This window comes from Macaca mulatta, chromosome 8 (assembly GCF_049350105.2).
Source record: "Macaca mulatta isolate MMU2019108-1 chromosome 8, T2T-MMU8v2.0, whole genome shotgun sequence".
NCBI classification, from domain to species: domain Eukaryota; kingdom Metazoa; phylum Chordata; class Mammalia; order Primates; family Cercopithecidae; genus Macaca; species Macaca mulatta.
In genome coordinates this window covers 140,582,251-140,607,887 of record NC_133413.1, presented here as the reverse complement: position 1 = coordinate 140,607,887, position 25,637 = coordinate 140,582,251, and the positions used below count along the sequence as shown (strand labels likewise).

The following is a 25,637-nucleotide window of genomic DNA, read 5'->3' as shown; positions in this document are numbered from 1 at the left end:
CTGCCTCTTAGTGGTGAGAAGCCAGAGAAATGTGGACAAGATCTATTCTATTGCTGTTGTTTTTACTATATTTGTGGCATAGTTATAAGTGCATGGGTTTTGATTTTTAATGAGGCCTGTATAAAAATAATTACTCAGCATCTTACTTGTGTGGCCTTGTTGAGTTCTTTGAGTCTTGGTTCCTTCATTTTTGTAAAAAGGGTTTAATAATCCCTCCTTGTGTTCATTTATGATTCATTCTGTTATTTATTAGGATTCTACATAAGCCCTGTGGGTAGGCAGTAGAGATACAGCAGTGAAAAGAACACAGACAAGAGCCATATCCTTTTGGAGTCTCCATTCTGGTGGCATTTTTAGAAATAATTTATGTAAAATACCTATCAAAGCATTCAGTTCATAGCATGTACTGGATAATGACATTTAAAAAACATTTTTAAAAAATATTTATTTAGTTGACTTGCAATGTCTCTGAATTTATCCTTCCTTTCATTAAAGATGCCTTCCTAATCAAAGCCAACTCCAGACATAACAAACGATTTGTTGTTCCTGGAATATATACCATTTCACGCTTCCATGCCTTTATACATTCCATTCCTTCCACTTTGAGTGCCCCTTTAGTAGTTAATGTATTAATGATAAAGGCTTTCTTTGCAATGCAGCTTTCTCGTTTAAAAAAAGAAAAAGGAAGCAGGATGTTCTTGAGTTTTAGCTGTTTCTAAGTGGTTTTGTTGTACGTTTGATTAAGTGTATAGTACTGAAAAATTATGTTCAACCTTTTTTTTTTTTTTTTAACCACAAAAAGGAAGGCAATAAAATCATTGCTTGCTAAGCAATGCTGGGTCTGCTCTACTTCCAGCATCAGGCATCATTCCTGTGATCCTAGCAAAGAAGTTAAGGAGACAACAGAGAATGGCATCCATTTAATACCGAAACCACAAAATGGGTCGGGAAAGGAATAACTGGTGGATTGAAATAGATTCTCAATGGACAGAGGAAAACCATTTAAATACCATACCCTTTGAAAGTCCCAAGGCAGCAGTGGTTTTAGAAAATGTATGTAAATTATTTTTTAAATAGTGGAAATTACCCAGAAGTATTCTAGTTCAGGCAGGACTCGCCATGCATCTGATTTCTTCTCTCCTGAAGCCTTTGGACAATTCTATAGCTTGCATAAGAGCTTGAGTCGCATTAAACAGTTGGAGGGCAGTTATTGCTTCAGAGCTGTTGAAGCAAAGCAAAGATTTCTCCATCTGCATAGCATTTCCTGTTTGCAATCTCTGTAAGGTATTGTGGTTTGTGTTAAAGATTTTTTTTTAATTTTTCTCCTTTTCTTTCTTCACAAATAAGAATATCTGATAATGTACAGGTCGGATCTAGATTTGTAGCCAGCAGATTATTTCTCAAGTTCTTCTTTGAAATGTTAAAAAGTATGGAGAGCATGGTTGTGCCTAATGGTAAAATTGGTAGCTTCTGGGTGCCCTGAACTATATAATGCATTTTTTTAAACCTTATCTTTTTAAAAAATGGTCATTAATCATTTTTTTAAAAGATATTTTAAAAAGTTTTCAGCATTTGATCTACCAGGTTATCCCCTTATGTCCTGACATGCCTCACGACCAATTAATACTGTGGGACATTTTGTGAAATGTGATTTATCCACGTGGGTTGATGGGTGGATAAGAGGGAAAGGATTTTTTTTTTTAATTTAACTCCTTCTATTAAACCATATGCATTTACTATAAAAATTTCAGACATATGGAAAATTTTAAAAATTATAATTCCAGCTTCTGTTAATATTTGAGAGTATAGTATTTGAAACAGTTTTATGGATTTGTACACAGAGATACTGCTAATTTGCATAGATATCTGCAGGTATAGACATCTATCTCATTTAGATCCAAAATCCTTGGGGTTAGATTGGTTTCAAAATTCAGAGTTTTACAGATTTCAGAAGGATGACAGGGTGTACATGCCTTATATTAAGCAGGACACCCCCTAGTGACTTCTTGGGAAGATGTTTATAATTAAACATAGTTTTGTGTCTGCAGTAAAACTTGAATATTCACATGAAGTGGGATATATAAAGACTGTTAGTTGCCCCACTTCAAGTCTAGTCAGAGGTTACCAACCAAATGGAGTCAGAACAGGTTTTGCTGTTAAATGAGTTTAAGCTAAAAAAAAAAAAAAAAAAGCCGAAGCCGTGTATTTCATATATATATATATATGCAAAATTTTTAACTGGCTTCATACTGTTTCATTGTTTATCTGGACCATAACTGATTATTTGAGTTTTCTATTTGTCAGTACAGGTATACCTTGTCTTAAATACATCCAATAAACAGGTATCCTAGTGTATATGTACCTCAGGCTGAATTTGAATATGGTTTTTCTTTTGGCTTATTTTTTTTCTTTTAAGGATTTACATTCAATGTTTCAAGTAGGATTTCAAATAATACATTTTAAATAGGATTGCGTTTTCAGCTTGTGGCTTTTGTATGTTCCTAGCACTTGTCTAAAGGGTGTATGCATGCGATATGTGTATGTGGTTGTCTAGTATTATTTCACTTGAGACAGGCTCACAAAACAGCATTTGGTGTAGAGTTTGGTTCTATGTGAGAGGAAGGAAGAAGAAAAAGAGAGAGTGGGGAAGGGAGAAGAAAAACCATCGCTTATTGGAGCGAAGTTTCATTGACCATAGGAAGGGATTGAACTTGAAGAATGATTGGTACTGGAATGCTTTATGGTGTCTCTAACATTTGCTAATCAATATCTCTTTGATAAAAGAGCTGGTCTCACCCTCACAACCTTAAGGCAGGTGAAGTTTTCATTATTTTTATTTTTATGGTTAACTTTTGCTGTACAAATAATTCTGATAACAAGAGCTTGTCTTTATACTGTGGTGTCTATATGCCAGGCACTGGCACTTTGAGTACTTTACATGTTTTATTGGTTAAGATAGGCTAGGATATACTGCAGTAATAAATGAACCCCCAAATCTCCATGGCTTAACATGGTTTATTTTCTTGTCATGTGGCATGTCTGCTGAAGGGGTCTGTTCTACTTAGCAACAGCAACTCAGAGACTTAGACGCATGGAAGCTCCCCTTCTCTACAGGGGAAGGGAGAGACTAGAGCAGCGTAAACATCCTTTTCACAGGTTTCCTAGATGTTGAAGTTCATTGGTTTGAACTGTGTTCTTGGCCCCACCTACCTAGCTGCAGGAGACCCAGAATGGGAGGGAGTAAATGGAGTATTTGGTGAGCATTATCCTCTCTGCCTCATCTGTACATAGCCTCATTTACTCCTCACAGCAGCCCTACCAGGTAGTAACCATAGTTACCCTTATTTAAGAGCTCACAAAACTGAGTCCCAGAGCATTAAGTAGATCTCAGATTCAGCATTCGAACCCAGGTGGTCTGCTCTAGGGCATCGTTCCCCAACCTTTTTGGCACCAGGAACCGGTTTTGTGGATGAGTTTTTCCACAGATGAGGGGGTAGCCGGGAGGATGGTTTCGGGATGATTTGAGCACATTACATTTATCACTAGATTCTCATAAGTAGCATGCAACCTAGATCCCTCGCATATACGGTTCACAGTAGGGTTCCCTCTCCTGTGAGAATCTAATGCTGCCCTTGATCTAACAGGAGGCAGAGCTTAGCTTCGCTCACTAGCCCACCACTCACTCCTGCTGTGTGGTCCTGTTCCTAACAGGCCACAGACCTGTACCCATCCGTGACCTGGGGATTGGGGACCCGTGCTCTAGAGTATGCTGTACCTCCTCTCAAAAGATATGGACATCCTGTTTTGGACATAATGTAAAATTTACTCTTAAATTAAGTTAAAAGTTACATTGATTTTAAAAACAGCAATTAAAATATTGACAATGATGTTACAAAGATAAGGCAAACACTGATTGGAGAGAATTAACAGCCATCTGTCTGCATGATCTTTGTCCCAGAAGCCTCTAGAGCTCTTTCTTTAGGCCCAGATCTGGAAGTAAAATGCATACAGCAAATGCAGGTCTTTTTCTCTTTTCCTTTCTTAACAGAGAATTCTGTCAAACTCTGCCCCACATTCACTTCTTCCGCTTCTTTTCACTTCTTTTCACTCCACATTCCCTTCCACTCTTCCTTGATTTCCCATTTTCCATCCCAGGCCTAACCTTTTATCTGGATCTCCCACTCTTCCTAGCAGATTCAGATTAAATGTTCTGTCTTGGGCTGGCTTTGGATTCCTCTGCACAATGTTGCTTCTGAGTCTCTCCTCACCTCCACATACCATGGCCCTCAGACAGGGCCACCACTGCACATCCGGGCTGTTGGGAGGTACTACAGCCCAGCCTGGCGCTTTTTCAGGGCTGATGCCAGCCAGCACCGGGAAACACGGGTTAGTGAGGGGAGACTGACTGGACTTCAGGCTTCCCTTGTACAAGCCAGGTGGGTGATTTGAGCCATGTACACCCTGCGCAGCCGTACACAGTGGCCATACTGTGTCCAGTGTATCTGGTGTCTTCTTGCCTGGGAGCAAGAATATAAAGAAACTTGTCCAATGCAGTGCTTTCTAATTTATTTGAGCACAGACTTTATTGTTGTATAAAGACTTTGTTGTTGTATCGACTTTTCATGGAACCACTTCAGAAAATGCTGATGTAGATGTTTTGCTGGACCAGGTGATCCATTTCATTTGTTGTATGTGTGTGTGTGTGTGTGTGTGTGTGTGTGTGTGTGTGTGTGTTTTTCTCCCCCCAAGACAGTCTGGCTTTGTCGCCCAGGCTGGAGTGCGGTGGTGCGCTCTCAGCTCACTGCAAGCTCCGCCTCCCGGGTTCACGCCATTCTCCTGCCTCAGCCTCCCAAGTAGTTAGGACTACAGGCGCCTGCCACCACGCCCGGCTAATTTTTTGTATTTTTAGTAGAGACAAGGTTTCACTGTGTTAGCCAGGATGGTCTCGATCTCCTGACCTTGTGATCCGCCTGCCTCAGCCTCCCAAAGTGCTGGGATTACAGGCGTGAGCCACCGCGCCCGGCCGTGTGTGTGTTTTTTTCTAATTCAAATTCATTTCACCCCTCCAAGAATTTATTTCTAATTTATATTTCAGTATGTAATTTCTCATTGTTTTTAAGCTGGTTGCTGCTTTGCCTTTTCTTTACATTTTAGATTATACTGTTTGGTAACCTTAGGGTTAAACATGAAGAAATGGCCCACTGATGCAGTCTTGAATTCGTATCTGACTACATCTTTCAGTAAAAACGAGTGGATCTTTTTATTGACATATTGCCCCAGATATGTGAAGCAACTGAAAATTCAGAAGATTGGCAGAAATAGCTTGACTTCGAAATCAGTTGTAATTGAGTTCATGTCTCTGCTCCACGACTTCCCAAGCTAGGTCACCTGAGGCAGATTCATTCATTCACTAATTCATGTAGAAAACAAGAGTATCTAGGAAGGCTGTGCAGAGGAGGCACGCTTTATCTGAGCCATAAATTATTAAGAGATATTCATGAAACGCTATTCTCTTAAGCTAGCAGAGTCTGTTTTCATAAATAGAAACATTAAATAATATTAAGCAATGGTTGATATACTTGATAAAGAGTGAGGTGAAAGTCTATACTTTAGTACTAAGAAAGAAACTTTATATAAAGTGTGCCCTTATCTCTGTCAGCAGTTACCAAGTGCCCACTCTGTTCCAGAATCTGTGCTAAGACTGTCATTTTCTATGTGAGAGATTGCTTATACATAATATTTTAATAGTTTACCCTAAAGCATTACTTAATTTTACAAGGGAAGATGGACAAAGGTATAGGACCAGACTTGTAAAACATTGTGCTTTTGGTTTCCCGCAAGTGGGGTTTCCTGGCAGCAGTTGGCATCACAAATGTAATATCTAAGAAGATTCCTTTTCTGCAAGCTTTGAAATATATGAAACAACTGCCTATCACAGTTACCATTTAGGTGGATTCTTTGACTTCTGAAAAATTTAATGAGGATTAAGTGAAATAAGTCTTAAAACATGAAGATGTAGACCAAGCAGACAGGGCAGGGCTTTCCAAAAAAAGGGAGCCAAGATGGCTCTGACCAGTTAAATGTCAGTTAAATGAAGACAATAATGTCTACTATGAGACATTACTATGTCACCGCAGTACGTGGTAAGCCCTGTGTGCTTGCATATGTTTGTTGAATTTTTAAAATTGTGTTAAGAAGGTGCGTCCTGAGTAAAAGATATTGCAAAACAATTTATCATAATCTGTGATAAAGATGTTGAGTGAAAGCAAGGAAAATGTGATTCGATGTTACAGTGTGGTTTTATTCTAGGGAAAAAGAACAAATTATAGATGCCAAGCATGGAAATGAAATTAAAGGTCTGAAAGTTGATCATGAACTAACTGATTATCATTTTAAGTACAATAAAGAAATCCTTAGAATGGGGATATCTTTCTCAAACCAAGGCCTAGCTATATAGCACACCGCCTCCTTTTACTTTCTCCTTTGTCTTGGTCTTATAAATCCTAGCTACTTCCCCTTTCCATATAATTATCATCAAATGAAATCAGATGCTGCAGATAATGCACAGGGAAATGGTACTTTCATTTTCACTTGATGTAGGAGATGATGTTAAATGTAACCCACCATTTAGTAAATTGAATTAGATAAAATATAATTGCATTATTTTAAGTTAAAGAATTCTCATATTCCCTGGTACTGTTAGACCTACCCATTTTTCTTTCTAGCATTTCCAGTAAAATGTACTTTATGCCTAAATTCAGTCTTGTCAGTCCCGAATGCCTTTAGCACATGGTGTAATTTAGTTTGCATTTTTCCTTGGGCCTTTCCCAGATCTTCCAGCACAGTATGTCTGTTCTTCATTGTAATTATGCCTTAGACCATAGGCAAGTGATTTCTGCTCTCTGGCTCTATGTCTTTCCTTCTCTAAAGGAACTTTGGTTTTTCTTGCGCTTGGACAACCTTTAGTCTAAGGCAATGATTCTCACGCTTAATCTTGCATCCATTTCACCTTGAGAGCTTGTTAAAACTTAGGTTGCTGGGCCCCACTCTTGGAGTTTCTGATTAATTAGGTCTGGGATTTCATAACCAACAAGTTTCCAAGTGATGTTGACACTACTGATTTGAGGACCACACTTTTGAGAACCACTAGGAAGGGTTGTCATTCTGGACAGAGATCCAGGATTTCCTAGTATTACAGAGAAGCTGCAACTGTTTTTCCCTCCAGATTCACTTTTATAATATTAATTGTTTTTACTTTTATACATGCCATCTGATTTACATCTTTATCAATAAATAAAGAACAAGTTGAATGAGAAATAGGCTACTGGTTAATTATATCACCCTCTTGTGATTTGTGTCATGTTTCTTTTTAATAACTTTCTACGTACGAAAATAATACCACTTCATTGTTGAAAACTCAGAAAATATAGGGAGAAAAAGACTAAAATAAAAATCGACAGTAATCTTACCTGTTATGGAGTGTGTGTGTGTGTGTGTGTGTGTGTGTATACGTACCCTCTGTCTTTCTAAACTTTTTGCTGTTTTAACATCTTTTTTCTCGCATTTTTAAAGTCATATAATTTTTTTAAACATTGGGTTCATACTGCAGTGCTGTTTTATACTGTGGTTTTCCACTGATACATTTTGAAAATGTTTTCCTGTTTTGTAAAATACTGCAGCCTAAAAACCTTTGCTTAGTTGGAAGCATACAACCTCCTAGATCAAGGCTTGTTTGGGCAGGGTTTGGAGCCAGGATCCTCTCCCCTGGCAGTCTCCAAAGAGGAGTCTACAGAACCCAGAGGCACTTCCCACCAAGAGGCACATTCTAAAAATTGTATAGAATGCCCGTCTTATGTTTGCACTGTAATTTATTTACACAACTTCCTGTTTTGAATATTTCTATTGTTTCCACTTACCACTGTCCAAAATGTAATAGTTTGAAATCTCTACACATCTCATGATTATATATTATTTAGTTACTGATTGTCATTACTCCATTAATTCAGTTTGTAATGCTTTGGTTTCTCCTCCTTCCCTGTCATTTAAGAGTCAAGAAATGGGGGGAAACTGCCAGTAGCCCAAGGCCCTAGTAGGTCATAGTTGGTGCCTTGCTCTGATCAAATTAAGATGCTCACTTCGTTGAAATATTTCAGACTTTTTCAAAAGGTTATGTTTATACTGTGCCTGAAGTTTTATAGTGAACGTTGTGGACTATACTAAAAAATTGAGAATTGTTATAAGAATTTTGAATGGACTTTTCTAACTTTCCGGCTTTACCACGGAACTGTTTGTTGGTTTTTGTTACTTTGTTGGGTGGGGAACCAGGGCTGCCTTGTCTCTGAGGCAGTTTGAGCATCTCCCTATAGTTCTCACCCGTTCGAGGTGGAATTTTTTCTCCTTTATTCAGTTGTATCTCAGTAGCTCATTTTAAGCTGTAAGAGTGTTGTAACTGGAAGGTACCTTAGAGATCTTTTTAGAGACCCCACACTTTATTGATGCCAGAAACAAAAAGTGAGCTGCCTAACCATTCACAGCTGGTTGGAGACAGGTTCAAGTCTAGAACAGGTCTCCTGACCTTCATTCTTTCTTCTCTTCTTGTCAGAGCCTAACAGCTGCAGAGTGGGAGGGGTACCCTTGGTTTGTCACTCCCAGCCATATCCTGGGAGCAGTTCTAACTCTTCTATCCCTCTCCTGAATCTTGCCGCTTCCCCCATTCTGGATCCCCCATTCTGGTGCTGAGCACTCCAGGAAGACCAAAACTGATTCAGGTTCTATAATGCTTGGTGCTTCAGAGCAGCTCTCCTGATTTGGAGAGGAATTCATTCATCCATTTACTTAATCAGTAAGCATTTTTATTTAGTGTATATAGCAAGTCAACACTTTGCTACTCTAGGAGTTTGATGTAGCTCAGTGGTGGGCAAAGCAGTCATAGCCTCTGCCTCCAAGAAGCTTTGCTCTAGACGGTAAAGGAACACACGGGTAGTTTTAAAGTGCAGTACTCTATGAAAGAGAACCTATTCTGCCAGTGGTCCAGAGTAACAGGAGATTAGGAAGAAGGGACTTATTTATTATTTAGAATGGTCAAGGCCTCACTGAGGAAGTGACATGGAGACAGAGGAAGAGTGTTCCAGACAGAGTAAAGTACATGCAAAGGGGGAGAGCTCTGTGGGTTGAGAAGCCAGAAGGAGTTGAAGTGCAGTGAGAATGGGTAGAAGGACTCAAAACAGGTTGGCAGGGCCAGACCTAAATTGGGAGCTTGGATATGAGTGTAGTTCAGTGGGAAGCCAACGATGGGTTTTAAGCAGGAGAATGATATAATCTGGTAATCACTTTAAAAGATCACTGTAACAGCAGAGTGCAGAGGAAATGAGAATGGTCTTTGGAGTCAGTAAAAACCTTAATTAATAACCTGACCATCTGCTTTACTCACTGTTTGACCTTGGGCGTGTTACTTAACCTCTCTAAGCCTGTTTCCTCATTAATCTAGTGAGACTAAGACCCATTTTACAGAGGTGTTGTGAGCAATATCTTTAGATAATATATTTTAAATACAGTACCCTCTGTCATTTAAATAAAATTCACGCCATTCTGCCTAGATTAGAACACAGTATAATGGGCTGCATTATCTTACAGTTTATGGAGACTGTCTTGCAGATGAGGCAGGGAAGCAGGAACTGTGAGATGGAGAGAATGTGGTGCAATAGAAAGGATATTTTGAAGCTTCCCATCCCAGCCTTAAAAGTACCTGAAATGCTATCTCATTATCATTTTTTCACCACTACTGCTGAGCTTTTCAAGTGTAAAGAATCTTGTGATTCAACATGACGAAACCCTGTCTCTACTAAAAATACAAAAATCAGCCGGGCGTGGTGGCAGGTGCCTGTAGTCTCAGCCACTCAGGAGGCTGAGACAGGAGAATCACTTGAACCCAGGAGGCAGAGGTTGCAGTGAGCATGGCTGCACTCCAGCCTGGGTGGCAGAGTAAGACTCTGTCTCAAAAATAAATAAATAAATAAAAAATCTTATGAAAATAAACCTGGTTACATTTGATTAAGGGGTATTATGTGTTTGTTGTGCCAAACCCCTAGCCTCGGTAGGGAAGGCACCAGGTTCAAGAGGCCAAAGAAAAGTCCCAGAGCCAGCAAATGAGACATGGGATGTATTAGGGGCTTACATACAGGGGAGAGAGTCCAGTGGCAGCAGGCTGGACAAGAAAACTTCACCCACTAGTGAACAGCATGTAGCTTATATAGGATTTTCACTTAACACTCCCCTTAATGACCCACCTGGCAACCTTCATGGAACCCAAAACTCAAGGCCTCAATCTTCTGTATGACCTGTGTTCCGCAGGATGGGCCGGGGACTCGGACATTTCTCATAGACAAGGAACGAATTTCTGTGATTGCTACTCCCAGGATTCCCTAGCTTAGAACACACATTCAGGTACATCTGCCACAGGGTCATTCTAAGGGTGTGCTTAAGTTACTGCTATCAGGGCACTTGCCCTACAGTAGTGTCAGGCATTTTGCCTGTGTTTGCATCCACTGTGTCTCAGGTAACTGTGTGTGTTTGGCCAAGTTATTTAGTAATACCTTGTAGGGTTACCAGGAGCAGCTAATGAGACTTTGTGTGTGAACCGAGCCACCTGTGTGGCCTGGAATAAAGTGGAGCTTCATTGGTGTCAGTTCTTTTCTTTTCTTTTTTCTTTTAAGACAGGGTCTCGTTCTGTTGCCAAGGCTGGAGTGCAATGGCACAATCTCAGCTCACTGCAGCTTCAACCTCCTGGGCTCAGGCAGTCCTCCCACCTCAGCCTTCTGAGCAGCTGGGGTTATAGGCATGCACTACCAAGCCCAGCTAATGTTTATATTTTTTTGTAGAGACGAAGGTTTCACCATGTTGCCTAGGCGGGTCTCGAACTCCTGAACTCAAGCAATCCACCTGCCTCAGCCTCCCAAAGTACTGGAATTACAGATGAGCCACTGCCCTTGGCCCGTTGGTGTCAGTTCTGTCTCGATCCACTGACACTGGCATGGGCTAGTTCAGGAAGGTGCTGGGACACCAGCAAGGTTAAGCGGTTTTCCCAGTTCACGCAGGCCGGGAGTGATGAGTGGCCACATGCCTCTGGGATTCTTTCCTCTGTATAACAGTACCTTGGAAAGCAGCCTAATGATGAGGCATCAGTTTTATTTTTATTTAGTTTTATTTTTTGACCTGCCACTTCAGGAGGCACCAGTTTTAAATAGCTTCAAGTATTATAACTCTCTAGGACCTGAAGGAGTTAATATATTAGACAGAATACCCAATTTATACCAGAGAATCGCGGACTTAACTGCTGGGAGCTGGCTTATTATTTTAATTGGATTTTCCAATATATTGAGCAAGTCAGCAGATTTGCATTAGCCTTACTTTCAGAGAAACTGTTTCAGTTCTGGAGAGAGACAGAACCAATGGGCAGTGGAGAGGGAATGTCAAGATTAATGCAAGATGACAAAGCAAGCAAATTATGTCCTTGTTAATTAATACAGTCTTGTGTGCATGTAAGTGTCCTGGAAGTACCATTTGTAGAACTCTGCTCCGCTCTCCTGTCAGAGGCAAGAAAAAACAAGGCCCTGCTGACTCATTGTCTTTCTGCTGGTTGGCTGCTCCAGCAGGACAGGGTGACTTGTTGGAGTGAGGCCTTAAGGGCACTCCACTTACAGGCCCATAGAGGGGCTTGGAGCTGAGTTGGGCAGTATTCAGGCAAGCTAGAAATGGTAGTACAGTGTGACCTACAACTGCTTTTTTTTTGTTTTTTTTTTGTTTTTGAGATGGAGTTTCACTCTTGTCACCCCGGCTGGAGTGCAGTGGTGTGATCTCAGCTCACTGCATCCTCCGCCTCCCAGGTTCAAGAGATTCTCCTGCTTCAGCCTTCTGAGTAGCTGGGATTACAGGCACCCACCAACACACTTGGCTAATTTTTGTATTTTTAGTAGAGATAGGGTTTCACCACATTGGCCAGGCTGGTCTCAAACTCCTGACCTCAGGTGATCCACCTGCCTCGGCCTTCCAGCCTGCTCGGGTTACAGGCGTGTGCCACTGTGCCCGGCCTACAATTGCTTCTTGATTCCTTCTTTGGGATCTGATCAGTTAGTAAACAAAACAGATATAGGGCCTCCCCTTAAGAAGCAAACCTTCTAGTGAGGAAAGGTGATAACTCAGTAAACAGTAAGTGAGATCATTTATTTTAGTGGTAAAGCATAAAGACATTTTAAAAATCAGAGCAGAAGATATATGTTTATATATACAGAGGAAAAACTTTATGAAGTCATCTCCAGTGACTGGGATAACAGGGGCTACTTGTATATTGCTGGCAGTGTTGAAGCAATTGTAAGGAATAAACGGCTATTTTTGTCGAGTTTAATATTAATTACAGTTACTTGCTTCCGTAAGTCCCTTTTGCATGATGGAAGGTAGACCTCAGCCTACCTATGTTTGATTAACTCCAAATTTCTGGTTAGGCTTGATGTATGTACTAGCAGGGGGAATACCTCTTATTTTAGGAAAGAAATCTAGAAGCAATTTGTTCGGAAAGCAAAACTATTTACCATACCTAAATACTATTCTGGAATTTTTTTTTTTTTTTTAAAGAGATAGGGTCTCACTCTGTCACTCAGGCAGTGGCAGGATCGTAGCTCACTGTAATCTTGCAGTCCTTGCCTCAGCCGCCTGAGTAGCTGACTACAGGCATGCACCATCATGCCCAGCTCATCTTTTTTTTATTATTATTATTTCTAAAGAGATGGGGTCTTGCTGTACTACCCAGGCTGTTCTCAAACTCCTGGACTCAAGCAATTCTCACACCTTGGCCCCCCAAAGTGCTTAGATTACAGGCATGAGCCACCATTCCTGGTCCTGAAATGATTTTAAATGTGTTGTTTGCTTAATAAAATGAAAAAAAAATGCATTTTCAAAAACATACGCTTCAACTTCTTGTAGACTTGAATCATGTAAAGAACTTGTGTTAATTCAACGTTATCAATAAAGGAAAGGAAATGATTTGGAAGTTGAGTAAATGGAGATAGAGTAATCAATAGAATTTTAGTAAAATCAATGGGAAATAATTATATAATGGATTTGAAAGGGTTTTTAAAAATTTATTAAAGATAATGAAGGTGATACAGGAAGTTTACTGATATTGTTATTGTATTATATTGGCTGTATTGTTAAGTGCCTTGGAGATGACTGCTACACATCAGTTTGCAAAACTCTTGCTCAGGTCATATAAACGAGGGGCCCCCAACCCCTGGGCCGTGGCCTGTTAGCAGCCTTGCCACATAGCAGAAGGTGAGTGGTGGGTGAGCAAGCATTACCTCCTGAGCTCCACCTCCTGTCCGATCAGTGGTGACATTAGATTCTCAAAGTAGCCCGAACCCTGTTGTGAACTGTGAATGTGAGGGACCTAGGTTGCACATTCTTATGAGAATCTAACTAATGCCTGCTGATCTGAGGTGTAAGAGTTTCATCCTGAAACCAACTCCCCCACCCCCTACCATCTGTAGAAAAACTGTCTTCCACGAAACCAGTCTCTGGTGCCAAAAAGGTTGGGGACTGCTAATATAAAGGATTCCTGAAAGAACTATAAAAATGAAAACACAGGAAATTTATAGAATCCCATGACTGCAAAGTCATATACTCCATCTCTGTGGCACAATAATCACCTAAAATAACTGAGAAATAGGTTTTGCCTTCTTTGAGATCTCCAAGAAAGGATTTTTTTTTTTTTTGCTCCCCCCAATGAATATTTCCTAAAATTTCCTCCTCTTGAGATTGGTTTGCTTTCTCTTAAACCTTTCTTTGTGTCTTTATAATGACACAGGTAATTACTATTCACTTGTCACTTAAACTTTTCGGTGCTAGTTTTTTTTTTAATTAACCTACCTTTTCCTGGGAAGTAAGTTGGAAAGACTGTAAATTTTAATTTTTTTTTTTTTTTGTAGCCTTTTCATTGACTAGTCACTGGAAACATTCTGAACTCATAATACATGTTTTGCGTTCGTGATTTCTTATCAGCCCTCAAGAATGTGTGTAGATAACCACGGAGAAATTCTTAATTCTTGGGGTTTTCTATCTTCCCCTCATGCCTAACCACAATGATGGCATTAAAAAGTTACTGTGTGTGGCGGAGCATGGTTGCTTATGCCTGTAATCCCAGCACTCTGGGAGGCAGAGGCGGGCAGATCACATGAGGCCAGGAGTTGGAAACCAGCCTTACCAATAAGAGAAGACCCCCCCCCATATCTACTTTTTGAAAAAAAGAAGTTACTGTGTGTGTTTAGTGTGTGGTCAGTACATGGTTTGAGGCACTTTTTATTTGGAACAACTCTCACATTCAGTACTAACCACAGAGTTTCATAATTCTTTAATTGTTATTTTATAATACAGCCTTCAGATCAAAGTACTAATAACATTAATGTATTTTTTTTTAATTTTCTGCTTCATTTCACAAAGAATTTGAGGCATTGATGCAAACCATAATTTAGAACAAAGAATTGAAAAGGGATTATTTATAATCACTGTCTTTTCATATTTTGTTTTAAATTTTTGAGTTTTTACATAAACAATATGTTATATATTATAATTTTTTTAAAATGCAAAAATCTCCTCTCCCACCTTATTTCTTTGCCCAGCTTCTAACCCTGGAGGAAATTGGTATCAACAGGTTTCTGCGTATTATTTCAGAAATAATTAAAGCATAGACTTCCCCCCCCCCCTTTTTTTTTTGAGATGGCATCTTGCTCTGTCGCCCAGGCTGGAGTGCAGTGGCGCAATCTCGGCTCACTGTAACCTCCACCTCCCAGGTTCAGGCAATTCTCCTGTCTCAGCCTCCCGAGTAGCTGAGATTATAGATGTGTGCCACCATGACTGGCTAATTTTTGTGTTTTTAGTAGAGACAGGGTTTCACCATGTTGGCCAGGCTGGTCGCAAACTCCTGACTTCAAGTGATTCGCCTGCCTTGGCCTCTCAAAGTGCTGGGATTAGAGGCATGAGCCACCGTGCCTGGCCTTCTTTCCTCCTTGTTATGCAAATTATTGCATACCGTAAGTAATGTTTTATACCTTGCTTTTATCACATAAATATTTATCTTAGAGGTATTTTCAAAGTGAGGCATAAAGAACTTTCTCATTTTTTTGGCTATTGTTTAGAAGCTCTGTAATTTATTTGGCCAGTGCCCTGTTGATAGGCACGTAACTTTCCATCAGTATAGATAGCCCTGTAAAGAGGAACCTTGTACACAAATGATTCTGTATTTCATTTCTTCTGCAAGTATTTTTTGAGCACCCGCTCTGTGCTAGGCAGTGTTCTAATTTCTGGGAATATAGCAGTGAGCATATAGACCCCTCTCTCAAGCTGGCAACCAAACTGGGGAGACAGCAACAAATAGGGAAACAACCATATATACAAATGGGTAGGGATGGTAAGTGCTTTGAAGAAAAATAAGGTAAGGATCTCCGTGAACAGAGGAAAGGTAGGCAATAGCTTGACTAGTGAAGGGTGGGTCAGGCCCCCCAACCTTACTTACCTGCCATCCATCCAAACTTCTAAGGCCCATAGGATAGGGGGATGCTAGGGAATTGTACTCCAAGAATGAAATTGAGGGACTCAGAGCACATTATTTCAGCTATCAATATAAAACAGAGGGTGAGTCCTATTAATCTTCATTTTTTCAGTCTCAGACCCAGTTAGTGTTGCTCAACCTTTTTTTTCCCTCATTATGATCCAAAGCCTTCCTCCTTTTCCCAAGAGCCTTTTTAGACGTGGTCCCCCATCGTTCCCCCCATGAAATTTTAATACAGGTAATAGACATAGTTGATATCAGTTATATACTGTGGCCATTTGGAGGGCCACAGACAGTTGTAACAGCTAAGATTTTTTATTTTTTGCCCCACTCCCCAAGAACCAGTGTCTTAGAGTCTCACAGAATGTAGACTCTCAGACTATAGCTCTCTGGCTTGCCAGCCAGGCTGTTGCTGTATGATTGTTGGCAAAATCACAGACAGAATTGTCTTGGTAGAAATCCCTTTGTCTTTGAAATAAGAAAGAAGTGATTGTTTCTTAAGATGTGTGTCACCAGAGAAGCCCTCTGGTGACACACATTGGGAAACCTTCTGGTTTGTAAAATTAGTTGGTGCTCAGGGAGAGTAAAGAGGTAGAATGACTGAGAATTTTAGGAAGCCTAAGATGAAAACAGGAGGAAAGGGTTAGGGAGAAGTCCAGCGCAAAAGGGGAAAGCCTTCCTGTTCCCCGCCCCTCTCTGCTCCCTCATTTTCTTATTTGTATTTTAACATCCCATAGCATTTAAAAAATAAACATGTATTCAACACTTCTAGGTATCAGGGAGTAAGCTTGCACATATGTTAACTCATTCCATCCTCACATATTAACTAATTCCATCCTCACAACAGCTGCTTGCAATAGGTTATAATATTCTGCTTTACAGATGTGGTTAAGAGAGTCATGCATAAAGCCCTTCCAAGTCAGCGTTGGTCCTTCTCACACCACTCTGTCCCTCTGCCACTAACACATAATAGCATAATGTAGTAGAGTTGGCTGTGTAGTGACTTCCTCTGTTCCTAGAATATGAACTCTCTACAGGTAGGAACAGTGTTTATTCATCTTTGCCTATCAAGCTTTTAGTGTAGTATGTGGCACAGAGTAGGTATCTTACTAATGATGGATGGATGGATGGACAGACTGACAATTGAATACACTTATGTGTGAGTAAAATTATTTCTTGAGTGAGGGGACCCACAAACCTTTCCATCTATAATCTGGTCCTGCAGGTCTCTGCAGTCTTGGGTTCCACGCTACTAAAACTTGATTTTATCAAGATTACTTGGGGTCTCCTTGAAGATAAGTAGTTAAAAACTCTTCTCAGTCCTTGTTTTGGTTACTCCTTTCACACCTGACTCTGCCTCCCTTGGTTTCCCCCTGCCATTCTTCTTTGCAGCTGGGTAGCATCTCCATCTCCATCTCCTTCTCCTTTGTAGATTCCTCTTTGTAGCATCTTAAAATCAAGGAGACTCAGGCCACTGCCGCAGAGCAGTGAAACAAACAAACAACAACAACAACAAAATATATTTATTTCCCGGCTATAGATTGCACTTCCTAAGTATCTTATCTTTTTAATGGAATCTAGGCATTAAGGATATAGCTGTGAACAGAAAGGTCAAGGTCCCTGTCCTCATCGAGGTTATGTACTAGTGAGGGAGACAGAATACACAAGCTGGAGGCATCTCGTTGCCTAACCTCAAATTATACTTCTAAGCTATAATAATCAAACCAGCATGATGCTGGCATAAAAACAGATGCATAGGCCAGGCACGGTGGCTCACACCTGTAATCCCAGCACTTGGGAGGCCGAGGCAGGTGGATCACAAGGTCAGGAGTTTGAGACCAGCATGACTAACATGGTGAAACCCCATCTCTACTAAAAATACAAAAATTGGCCAGATGTAGTGGTGCATGCCTGTGATCCCAGCTACTCAGGAGACTGAGGCAGGAGAATCGCTTGAACCTAAGAGGCGGAGATTGCAGTGAGCAGAGATCATGCCACTGCACTCCAGCCTGGGCGGCAGAGTGATACTCTGTCTCAAAAACTAAAACTAAAAATAAATGCATAAATCAGTGGAACCAAATAGAGATAAATTCACATACTCACAGTCATCTTATTTTTGACAAAGGCACCAAGAACATACATTGGGGAAAGAATATCCTCTTCAATAAATGGTGCTGGGAAAATTGGATATCCATATGTAGAAGAATAAAACTAGACCCTGTCACCGTATAGAAAAATCAAATCCAAATGGATTAAAGACTTAAATCTAAGACCTGAAACTGTGAACCTACCAGAAGAAAACTTTGGGGGAAACTCTCCAGCACATTGCTCTCAGCAAAGATGTCTTGAGAAAGACCTCAAAAGCACAGACAACCAAAGTAAAAATGAGCAAACACAAATGGGATCATATGAAGTTAAAAAGCTTCTGCACCACAAAGGAAACAATCAACCAAGTAAAGAGACAACCCACAGAATAGGAGAAAATATTTGCAAATTACCCATCTGACAAGGGATTAATAGCCAGAATATATAACGATCTCAACTCATAGGAAAAAAATCCAGTTTTAAAATGGTCAAAAGATTTGAAAAGATGTTTCTCAAAAGAAGACCTACAAATGGCCCAAAGTTTTATTAAAAAATGCTCAACATCACTAATCATCAGAGGAATGCGAGTCAAAACTTCAGTGAAATATCATCTCATGCCAGTTAAAATAGTTTTTATAAAAATAACAGTAATGGATGCTAGCAAGGATGCGGAGAAAGGGGAACCCTCATATGCTGTTGGTGGTAATGTAAATTAGTACAACCACTGTGGAAAATGGTATAGAGTCTCCTCAGAAAACTAAAAAGAGAACTACCATAAGATCCAGGAATCCCGCTGCTGGGTATATACCCAAAAGAAAAGAAATCACTGTATCAACAAGGTAACTCGTACTCCCATGTTCATCAGAGCACCATTCACAGTAGCCAAGATGCAGAATCAACCTAAGTGTCCATCAACAGTTGAGTAGATAAAGAAAATACAGTATATACACACAATGGAATATTCAGCCATAAAAAAAAAAAAAGAACAAAATCATGCCACTTGCCACAAAATGGATCCAACATTATGTTAGGTGAAATAAGCCAAGTACAGAAAGACAATTATTGCATGTTCTGTCTCATGTGGGAGCTAAAAAAGAAAATTGATCTCACAGAGATAGAGAATAGAATGATGGTTGCCAGAGGCTGGGAAGGATAGTAGGGTGGAAGGAATAAAGAGGGATTGGTTATTAGGTACAAAAATACAGTTAGATAGAAGTAACACAATCTAGTGTTAGGTAGCACAGCAGCGTGACTGTAGTTAATGATTTTTATTATATATTTCAAAATAACTAGAGTGGAATTGAAATGTTCTAGCACAAAGAAATGATCAGTGCTTGAGGTGATGGAAACCCCGATTACCCTGATTCGATCATTATACATTGTACCCTTGTATCAAATTTCTCATGTACTTCATAAATACAACTATTATATATCCATAAAAACTAAAAATTAAAAGATAAGTCTGAGCAAAAAAACCCCAAACACAGCAATTTCAGATAATTTCAGATAATTTCAGATACATGGTATAAAAAAATGTGAAAAGGAAATGGAAAAAGCCCCTCCTTACTCTGACAGAAGCAGTTGAAGAAAATTCACCGTAAGAGCTACAATTTTGGCAGAGGTGTTAATGGAAGTGCTACAGTGATTTGAGGAATTATTTGTACACATATACGTATACTGTAACATAGTGTTTAAGCAAGCTCTGGAGCTACACCGCCTAAATTCCTTTTTTTTTTTTTTTTTTTTGAGACAGTCTCTCTCACTCAGGCTGGAATGCAGTGGCGTGATCTCGGTTCACTGCAACCTCCGCCTCCCAAGTTTAAATGATTCTCGTGCCTCAGCCTCCCAAGTAGCTGGAACTACAGTTGCACACCACCACACCTGGCTAATTTTCATGTTTTTAGCAGAGACGGTGTCTCCCCCTGTTGGCCAGGCTGATCTTGAACTTCTTACCTCGAGTGATCCGCCTGCCTCAGCTTCCCAAAGTGCTGGGGTTACAGGCATGAGCCACCATGCCCAGCCTACACTGCCTAAATTCAAATCTTAGCCCCTCACTCACATGCTTTATGGTTCTGCACAAATGACTCCATCTCTGTTCCTTCACCTGCCAAGTGGTGATAATTACGTCACCTAACCTACAGAGGTGTCATGCAGGTTCAATGAAATAATGCATGGAAAGCCCTTCAACAGAGACTGGTGTGTGGAAAATGCTCAGTCAATAGTAGCTGGTTTTATTGTTCATGTGGACTTTATTTTTTAACCATCTCCCATCTTCCCTTTGCTTTTTCAGCTCCAGGGGCTGAGCCACAATGTGATCTTCACCTTGGATTCCTTGTTAAAAGGAGACCTAAAGGGAGTCAAAGGAGTAAGTGTTCAGAAATTTGATTTTCCCTTTAACTTGAAAGGATTGATTTTTTTTTTCCTCTTTTAAGATCATAGTAGTACTTGTATTTGAAAGAGTCTTTGAACATTTTCAGCATTAAAAATGCTCTTGGAAAATGATCATTGGAAAAAATGTGCCACTTCACATAATGGTATTGACAGAGGAATGAGATTAGGCACTTTCAAGAAGATTGGGAAGGTTCTCCATGGGTGGGAGAGAGAAGTTAAGCCCGAGTCTTGGTTCCCACAGTGTGACCACTGGGGACCCAGCCTCTCTGAACCTCAGGCTCCTGCTTCATCAGCATGACCAGGGCGCTCACCCTTCTTTCCTCTCTCATGCTTCTTGTGTATATAATACATGGTGTGATGTTGGCCAGGCACAGTGGTCATGCCTATAATCCAAGCACTTTGGGAGACCATGGCGGGCAGATCGCTTGAGCCCAGGAGTTCAAGACCAGCCTGGGCAACATAATGAAACCCCCATCTCTACAAAAAAAAAGTACAGAAATTAGCCAGGGATGGTATTGAGTGCCTGTAGTTCTAGCTACTCAGGAAGCTGAGGTGGGAAGATCGATTGAGCCTGGGAGTTCAAGGCTGCATTGAGCTGTGATTGCGCCACTGCACTCCATTCTAGGCAACAGAGTGAGACCCTGTCAAAAAAAAAAAAATAGTGTAATGTGCATGAAAGTGAAGCTCCCAGTATCCTATAAAGGAAGCAATTCTTGCTAAGATGTTATTTCAAAACTGTTTATTCATTTTCAGTCAAAGTCGATGCAATTTTAATTTCATTTTCTCTTTTCTAAGGATCTCAAGAAGCCATTTGACAAAGCCTGGAAAGATTATGAGACAAAGTTGTAAGTGGTTTTTTGTTTAGTTTTTGTTTTTTAATATTGTTGTGAATTTTGAACAAAAAAAAAACTGGAGAAAGGACAGACCTCTTAACTAATAACTTCTCAACAAAACTTGTTTAGTATATCCTCTAGTATATCCTTATTAGGGCTAAGAGGTTGGGTAAACTGACCTAAAGTGGTTGCATCTCCTGTGCTATTTGTCTGAAGGGAGAGGTACTTTTACTATCAGTTGTTTTGGCATTTACGGCTGCTGATACTATCAAGTTATAGGCCTATGGCTCTCATTATAGATAGCATGTAATTATGGACCATTTATGTTTCTGTATAGTATAACAATTGGGAAATAATAAAAGTAACAGCTAATACTGTGACATCTTGGTGCCTGCCAGGACCTGCACTAAGTGTTTTTTGCATGTATGACCTCTTCACAGGAAACTATCTGTACAACTTTACTCTCTGTTTATATACATCAGGGAAACTGAAGCCTAAAGAGGCTAAGGGGCTCGTGAAAGGCTAGAAAGCTAGTTATGTGTCCATCTGGCATTCACTCCAGGTCTGTCTGACCACAGAGCCTAGCATAGCATGGGCACTGAGGTCAGACCACCAACCTCGTAGAGTTCTTGTTAGGAATTAGGGCACCAAGCACTTTGCAAGGTGCTCGGACCATCTTGATACTGTGTGTAATTGTACCACGTTCCTTTATTATTATTACTATTATTACTCTGAGACATTTGTAACACCAAGCAGGAGGGTGGGGTGGGAGGAGATATGTATTTTTAAAGCTTTTAGTAAAAGTCTTGGACAACTATAAACATAAGAGAATAAAACACTTCTGTAGGCAGCAATAGCAACAGGATAAAAACAAGCAAAAGAAAAGCAAATTCAGGATTAAATATGTTTTTCCCAAACTACTTTTGTAATTATGTAAAAAGTGCATTGTTAGGGACTTGCTGTTTTAGGAATATATTCGTACATTGACAGTTCTAAATGCAGCAGAGAACAAAAAGGTTATTAAAATGGTCAACTGATAAATGAATGCTGTGGGCTATGAATCTTTCTGTATGAAAAGTGGGTCATGAGTACTCAAATTGTAAGCTAAGTACTGCCCCTGCCCAGAGGCAGTGGTGCTTAAACTTGGAATCGAATAGAATTAAGTACTTAGAAAGTAGGAGGACAAAGAGGGAAGAAAAAACCTTGTGCTTTACTTGTAGAATATGTCTTCTTTGTAGGACATAGGAACAACAAAACATGATGTAATACGTGCTTTGTCAACTAAAGTACTACCAATATTAGGTAGCACAACTGTATTTCTATTGTTTAAAATCTCTGTTGGCTAAAGACCTACAAGTATCTGGTGCTTAGTATTATAAATGAGTTAAAATATGAAGCATTCTGAGATGGTACAGGTGCTCTTCCTTGTACCGCTCACTCAACGTATGAACTTGTCTGGCTTTTCTTTTTTTTTTTATTTTTCTTTTTCTTTTTTTTTTTTTGAGTCGGAGTTTCACTTTTGTTGCCCAGGGTGGAGTTCAGTGGCGTGATCTCAGCTCACTGCAGCCTCTGCCTCCTGGGTTCAAACGATTCTCCTGCCTCAGCCTCCCAAGTAAGTGGGATTACAGGCACCCGCCATCAACACTCAGCTAATTTTTTGTATTTTTAGTAGAGACAGGGTTTCACCATGTTGGCCAGGCTGGTCTTGAACTCCTGGCCTCAGGTGATCCACCCACCTCGGCCAGAGTGCTGAGATTACAGACGTGAGCCACTGTGCCCGGCCTGGCTGTTCATTTTTCTGTATTGTCCTCTACAATCTAAATTTGGTGAAGACCACGACCACTTTATTCTTATATATGGTGTTAATCTACCAGTGCCTAATGACTCATAGTATATGTACTATTTCATTGAAGAAATAAAAGAATTATTCAGACCTGGAAATGTGTAACAGGAATAGCAAGTTGAGTGGGTCCCAAATTTAAGACCTTATGAAGGCAGGTTTTATTTGTTTGCTCAGTAAATCCCTGTCAACAATTTTCCTAAGATAGACTTCTTTGTCACTGAAGTATAGTATAGTGGTGCAGGAAAGAAAGAAAACAAGCATTTGTCTCTTTGATGTACTGGGACTCATGCGGTTATAAGTTACAGAAAACAAAATGACTCCACACAAAAAAGTTCATTTATTAGTTTTGGTAATGGAGAAGGCTGGACGTTTTCTGTGGTCTTCCATTTAGAACTCTGGACGCAGTGAAGTTTGCAATGATTTAGATCACAGACTGAGAAATCATTATCAGTTTTGTGACCTTGAGCCAAAATACTTAATTTTGATGATCCTTACTTGTAAAATATATAAAAAATTACCTACTTCTCAGGGTTGTTGTGAGGACAAGATAAGGTAGTGTGTTGAAACAGTTGTCACAGTATTTAGCATAGGGAAGTCACACAATAAATAGTTTCTACTGAGTTTTGTAAGAATCAAATTTCATTTGATCAAAATGATAAATGTACATAAACTAAAACATCAGATAGTGCTTTTACTAGTTAAGACTTACTCTGACAGCATATAATGGAAACCCCAAATAACAGTGGCTTCAACATTGTTAAAGTTTATCATAGAACAGAGCGTTCTAGGATGGACCAGGTACCCTTTGTAGCAAATTCTCACTTACCTGTATTGTCCTCCACAATCTAAGCTCAGTGATTTTATGTCATACCTAATGGTACAGGGTTCTTTACAAATCATGACAGGGAAAATATTAAATAGGCAACAAATGTGCTTCTAATGGAAACACAGAGGCCCTCTGCCTGCCCCTCTTGATCCTGTTAGTCCCTTCCCTTTTTCCAACTCTTTTACCTGCTTCCTGACTTTCTACACCTTCCTCAGTATTCTCTTGCTCTTTCTAGCTTTAGCTGTGATGTATTGTTCTGGTAGACGAGGATTACATTCCCTTGCACAGACACCCCATCACTTTTGCACTCTGTTCATCCATTAGGGTTAATAGAACAATTTTTTATTAAACTAGTTTCAGTGTTTACATTTTTATAGGTATTATAAGCGTTCATTGCTAATCCGAATGTTAGAATAGGATTACATTTCTGTTCTTAGAGTACAGTTGTTTGCGTTTTGTTAATGACATAATTGCCTTCTTTCTTCATTTGCTTAGTTCTATGTGAATTTTCTGTGAATTTTTTATCTGTTCCAGCAGATGTCAGACACCTGTCAATATTTGTTTATAAAGTACATTACTTATTTTATTATAATGATTATATATCTATTAGTATTAAATTGTGTCCGTTTCTTTTTTTCTTTCCTGGACACATCCCTTTCCAGAGCTCTTTAGATAAGCTGTTACAGCTGCCATCCTGGGATCGCGTTTGACTCTTCAGTTTTAAATCTACTTCCTCTTGACTAGTATAGTTCCATATTTTGGTGGCCCATTACCTCCAGTAGTTTTCAGAGAACAGCTGTCAAGGAGGCAAAGATTTGAGGTTTTGTATTTCCAAAATTATTTTCATTCTGCCACCGCAAAAAGTGAGAGTTTGGCCAAATATATAACACTGATTTTATAATAATTTTCAGGCACAGTGGCTCACGCCTGTGGTCCCAGCACTTTGGGAAACCAAGGTGGGCAAATCGCTTGAGGTCGAAAGTTTGAGACTAGCCTGGCCAATGTGGCAAAACCTTGTCTCTACTAAAAAATACAAAAATTAGCTGGGCGTGGTGGCGGGTGCCTGTAGTCCCAGCTACTCAGGAGACTGAGGCAGGAGAATCGTTGAACCAGGAGGTGGAGGTTGTAGTGAGCAGAGATCGGACCACTGCACTCCAGCCTGGGCAACAGAGTGAGACTTTGTCTCAAAAATAATAATAATAATTTTATATCAAAATGTTGAAGGCATTTTTCCATTGTTCTCTATTTTCCAGTGTTGCTAAAAAAAAAAAAAATCTGATGTCTTTCTGATTCCTGTTTATTTGTATGTGATATGTGGTTGTTGTTTGTTTCATTTATTTTCGGTTAGAGAATATAAGGTCTTGTCTCTATAAAAGGTTTTATGAAGAGTCTTCAAGTGCCATGGTATGTGCATTGTTTGCAATTTTTGTTTACAAGTTTTAGTTCATCACTCCTGGAAACTTCTTGTAATTCCTCCTGTTTTTTCTTTTTTTTCTCTTTCTGGAATTTTCATTATATAATATTTGACTTCCTAGACCGTTCTTACAATTTTCCTCTCTTTTCTGTTCTATTTGTAGTATATTTTAGGTTATTTTTTCAGTGTTTTTTCCCCACTGTTTCTGTTAGCTTTTTTATTTTGGCTGTCATTTTAAATTTCTAACAGCTCTTTTGCTCAATTGGGTTTTTGTTTTTTTTTTTTCTTTTGCCTTTTTGTAGTTTCTGTTTCTTGTTTCGTAGATGCAATATTTTAGCTGAAGATTTAATGACATTTTTCTTTTATCTGCTCCCTTATTGCCTCTGTTTCCTTCCCAACCCTCCCCCTTTTGTTATTAATACTTTGCTCACCCTCACTTTCATTTTGGGGACTTACAATCTTTGGGTGCATTCATATTTCAGAGCAAGGTACCCAAAGACTAAAAGCTCATATGCATCATTAGAGATCTGCTTTCTGCAAGAAAGCAGAAAGCCTTCTTTTTAGGTTTCGAGTTGTAGGATGTGAAGGCAGCTCTTTTATAGGGGTTTTCCAGATGTCAGTGTCTGAGGTTTGTCTCAGAGCCTTGCAGT

The 25,637-nt window shown here is 39.7% G+C and overlaps 1 protein-coding gene across 4 annotated transcripts in view; it reads left to right on the top strand.

The window, feature by feature from the left end:
- Nucleotides 1–25,637, top strand: part of ASAP1 (ArfGAP with SH3 domain, ankyrin repeat and PH domain 1) — a 395,945-nt gene that overhangs the window by 231,454 nt on the left and 138,854 nt on the right. For all 4 annotated transcript variants that reach the window (XM_077944032.1, XM_077944031.1, XM_015145993.3 and 1 more), the window contains 2 exons: nt 19,971–20,045; nt 20,867–20,916. In XM_077944032.1, the coding sequence (XP_077800158.1) occupies nt 19,971–20,045; nt 20,867–20,916 (125 nt within the window). The remainder of the gene's footprint in view (nt 1–19,970; nt 20,046–20,866; nt 20,917–25,637) is intronic.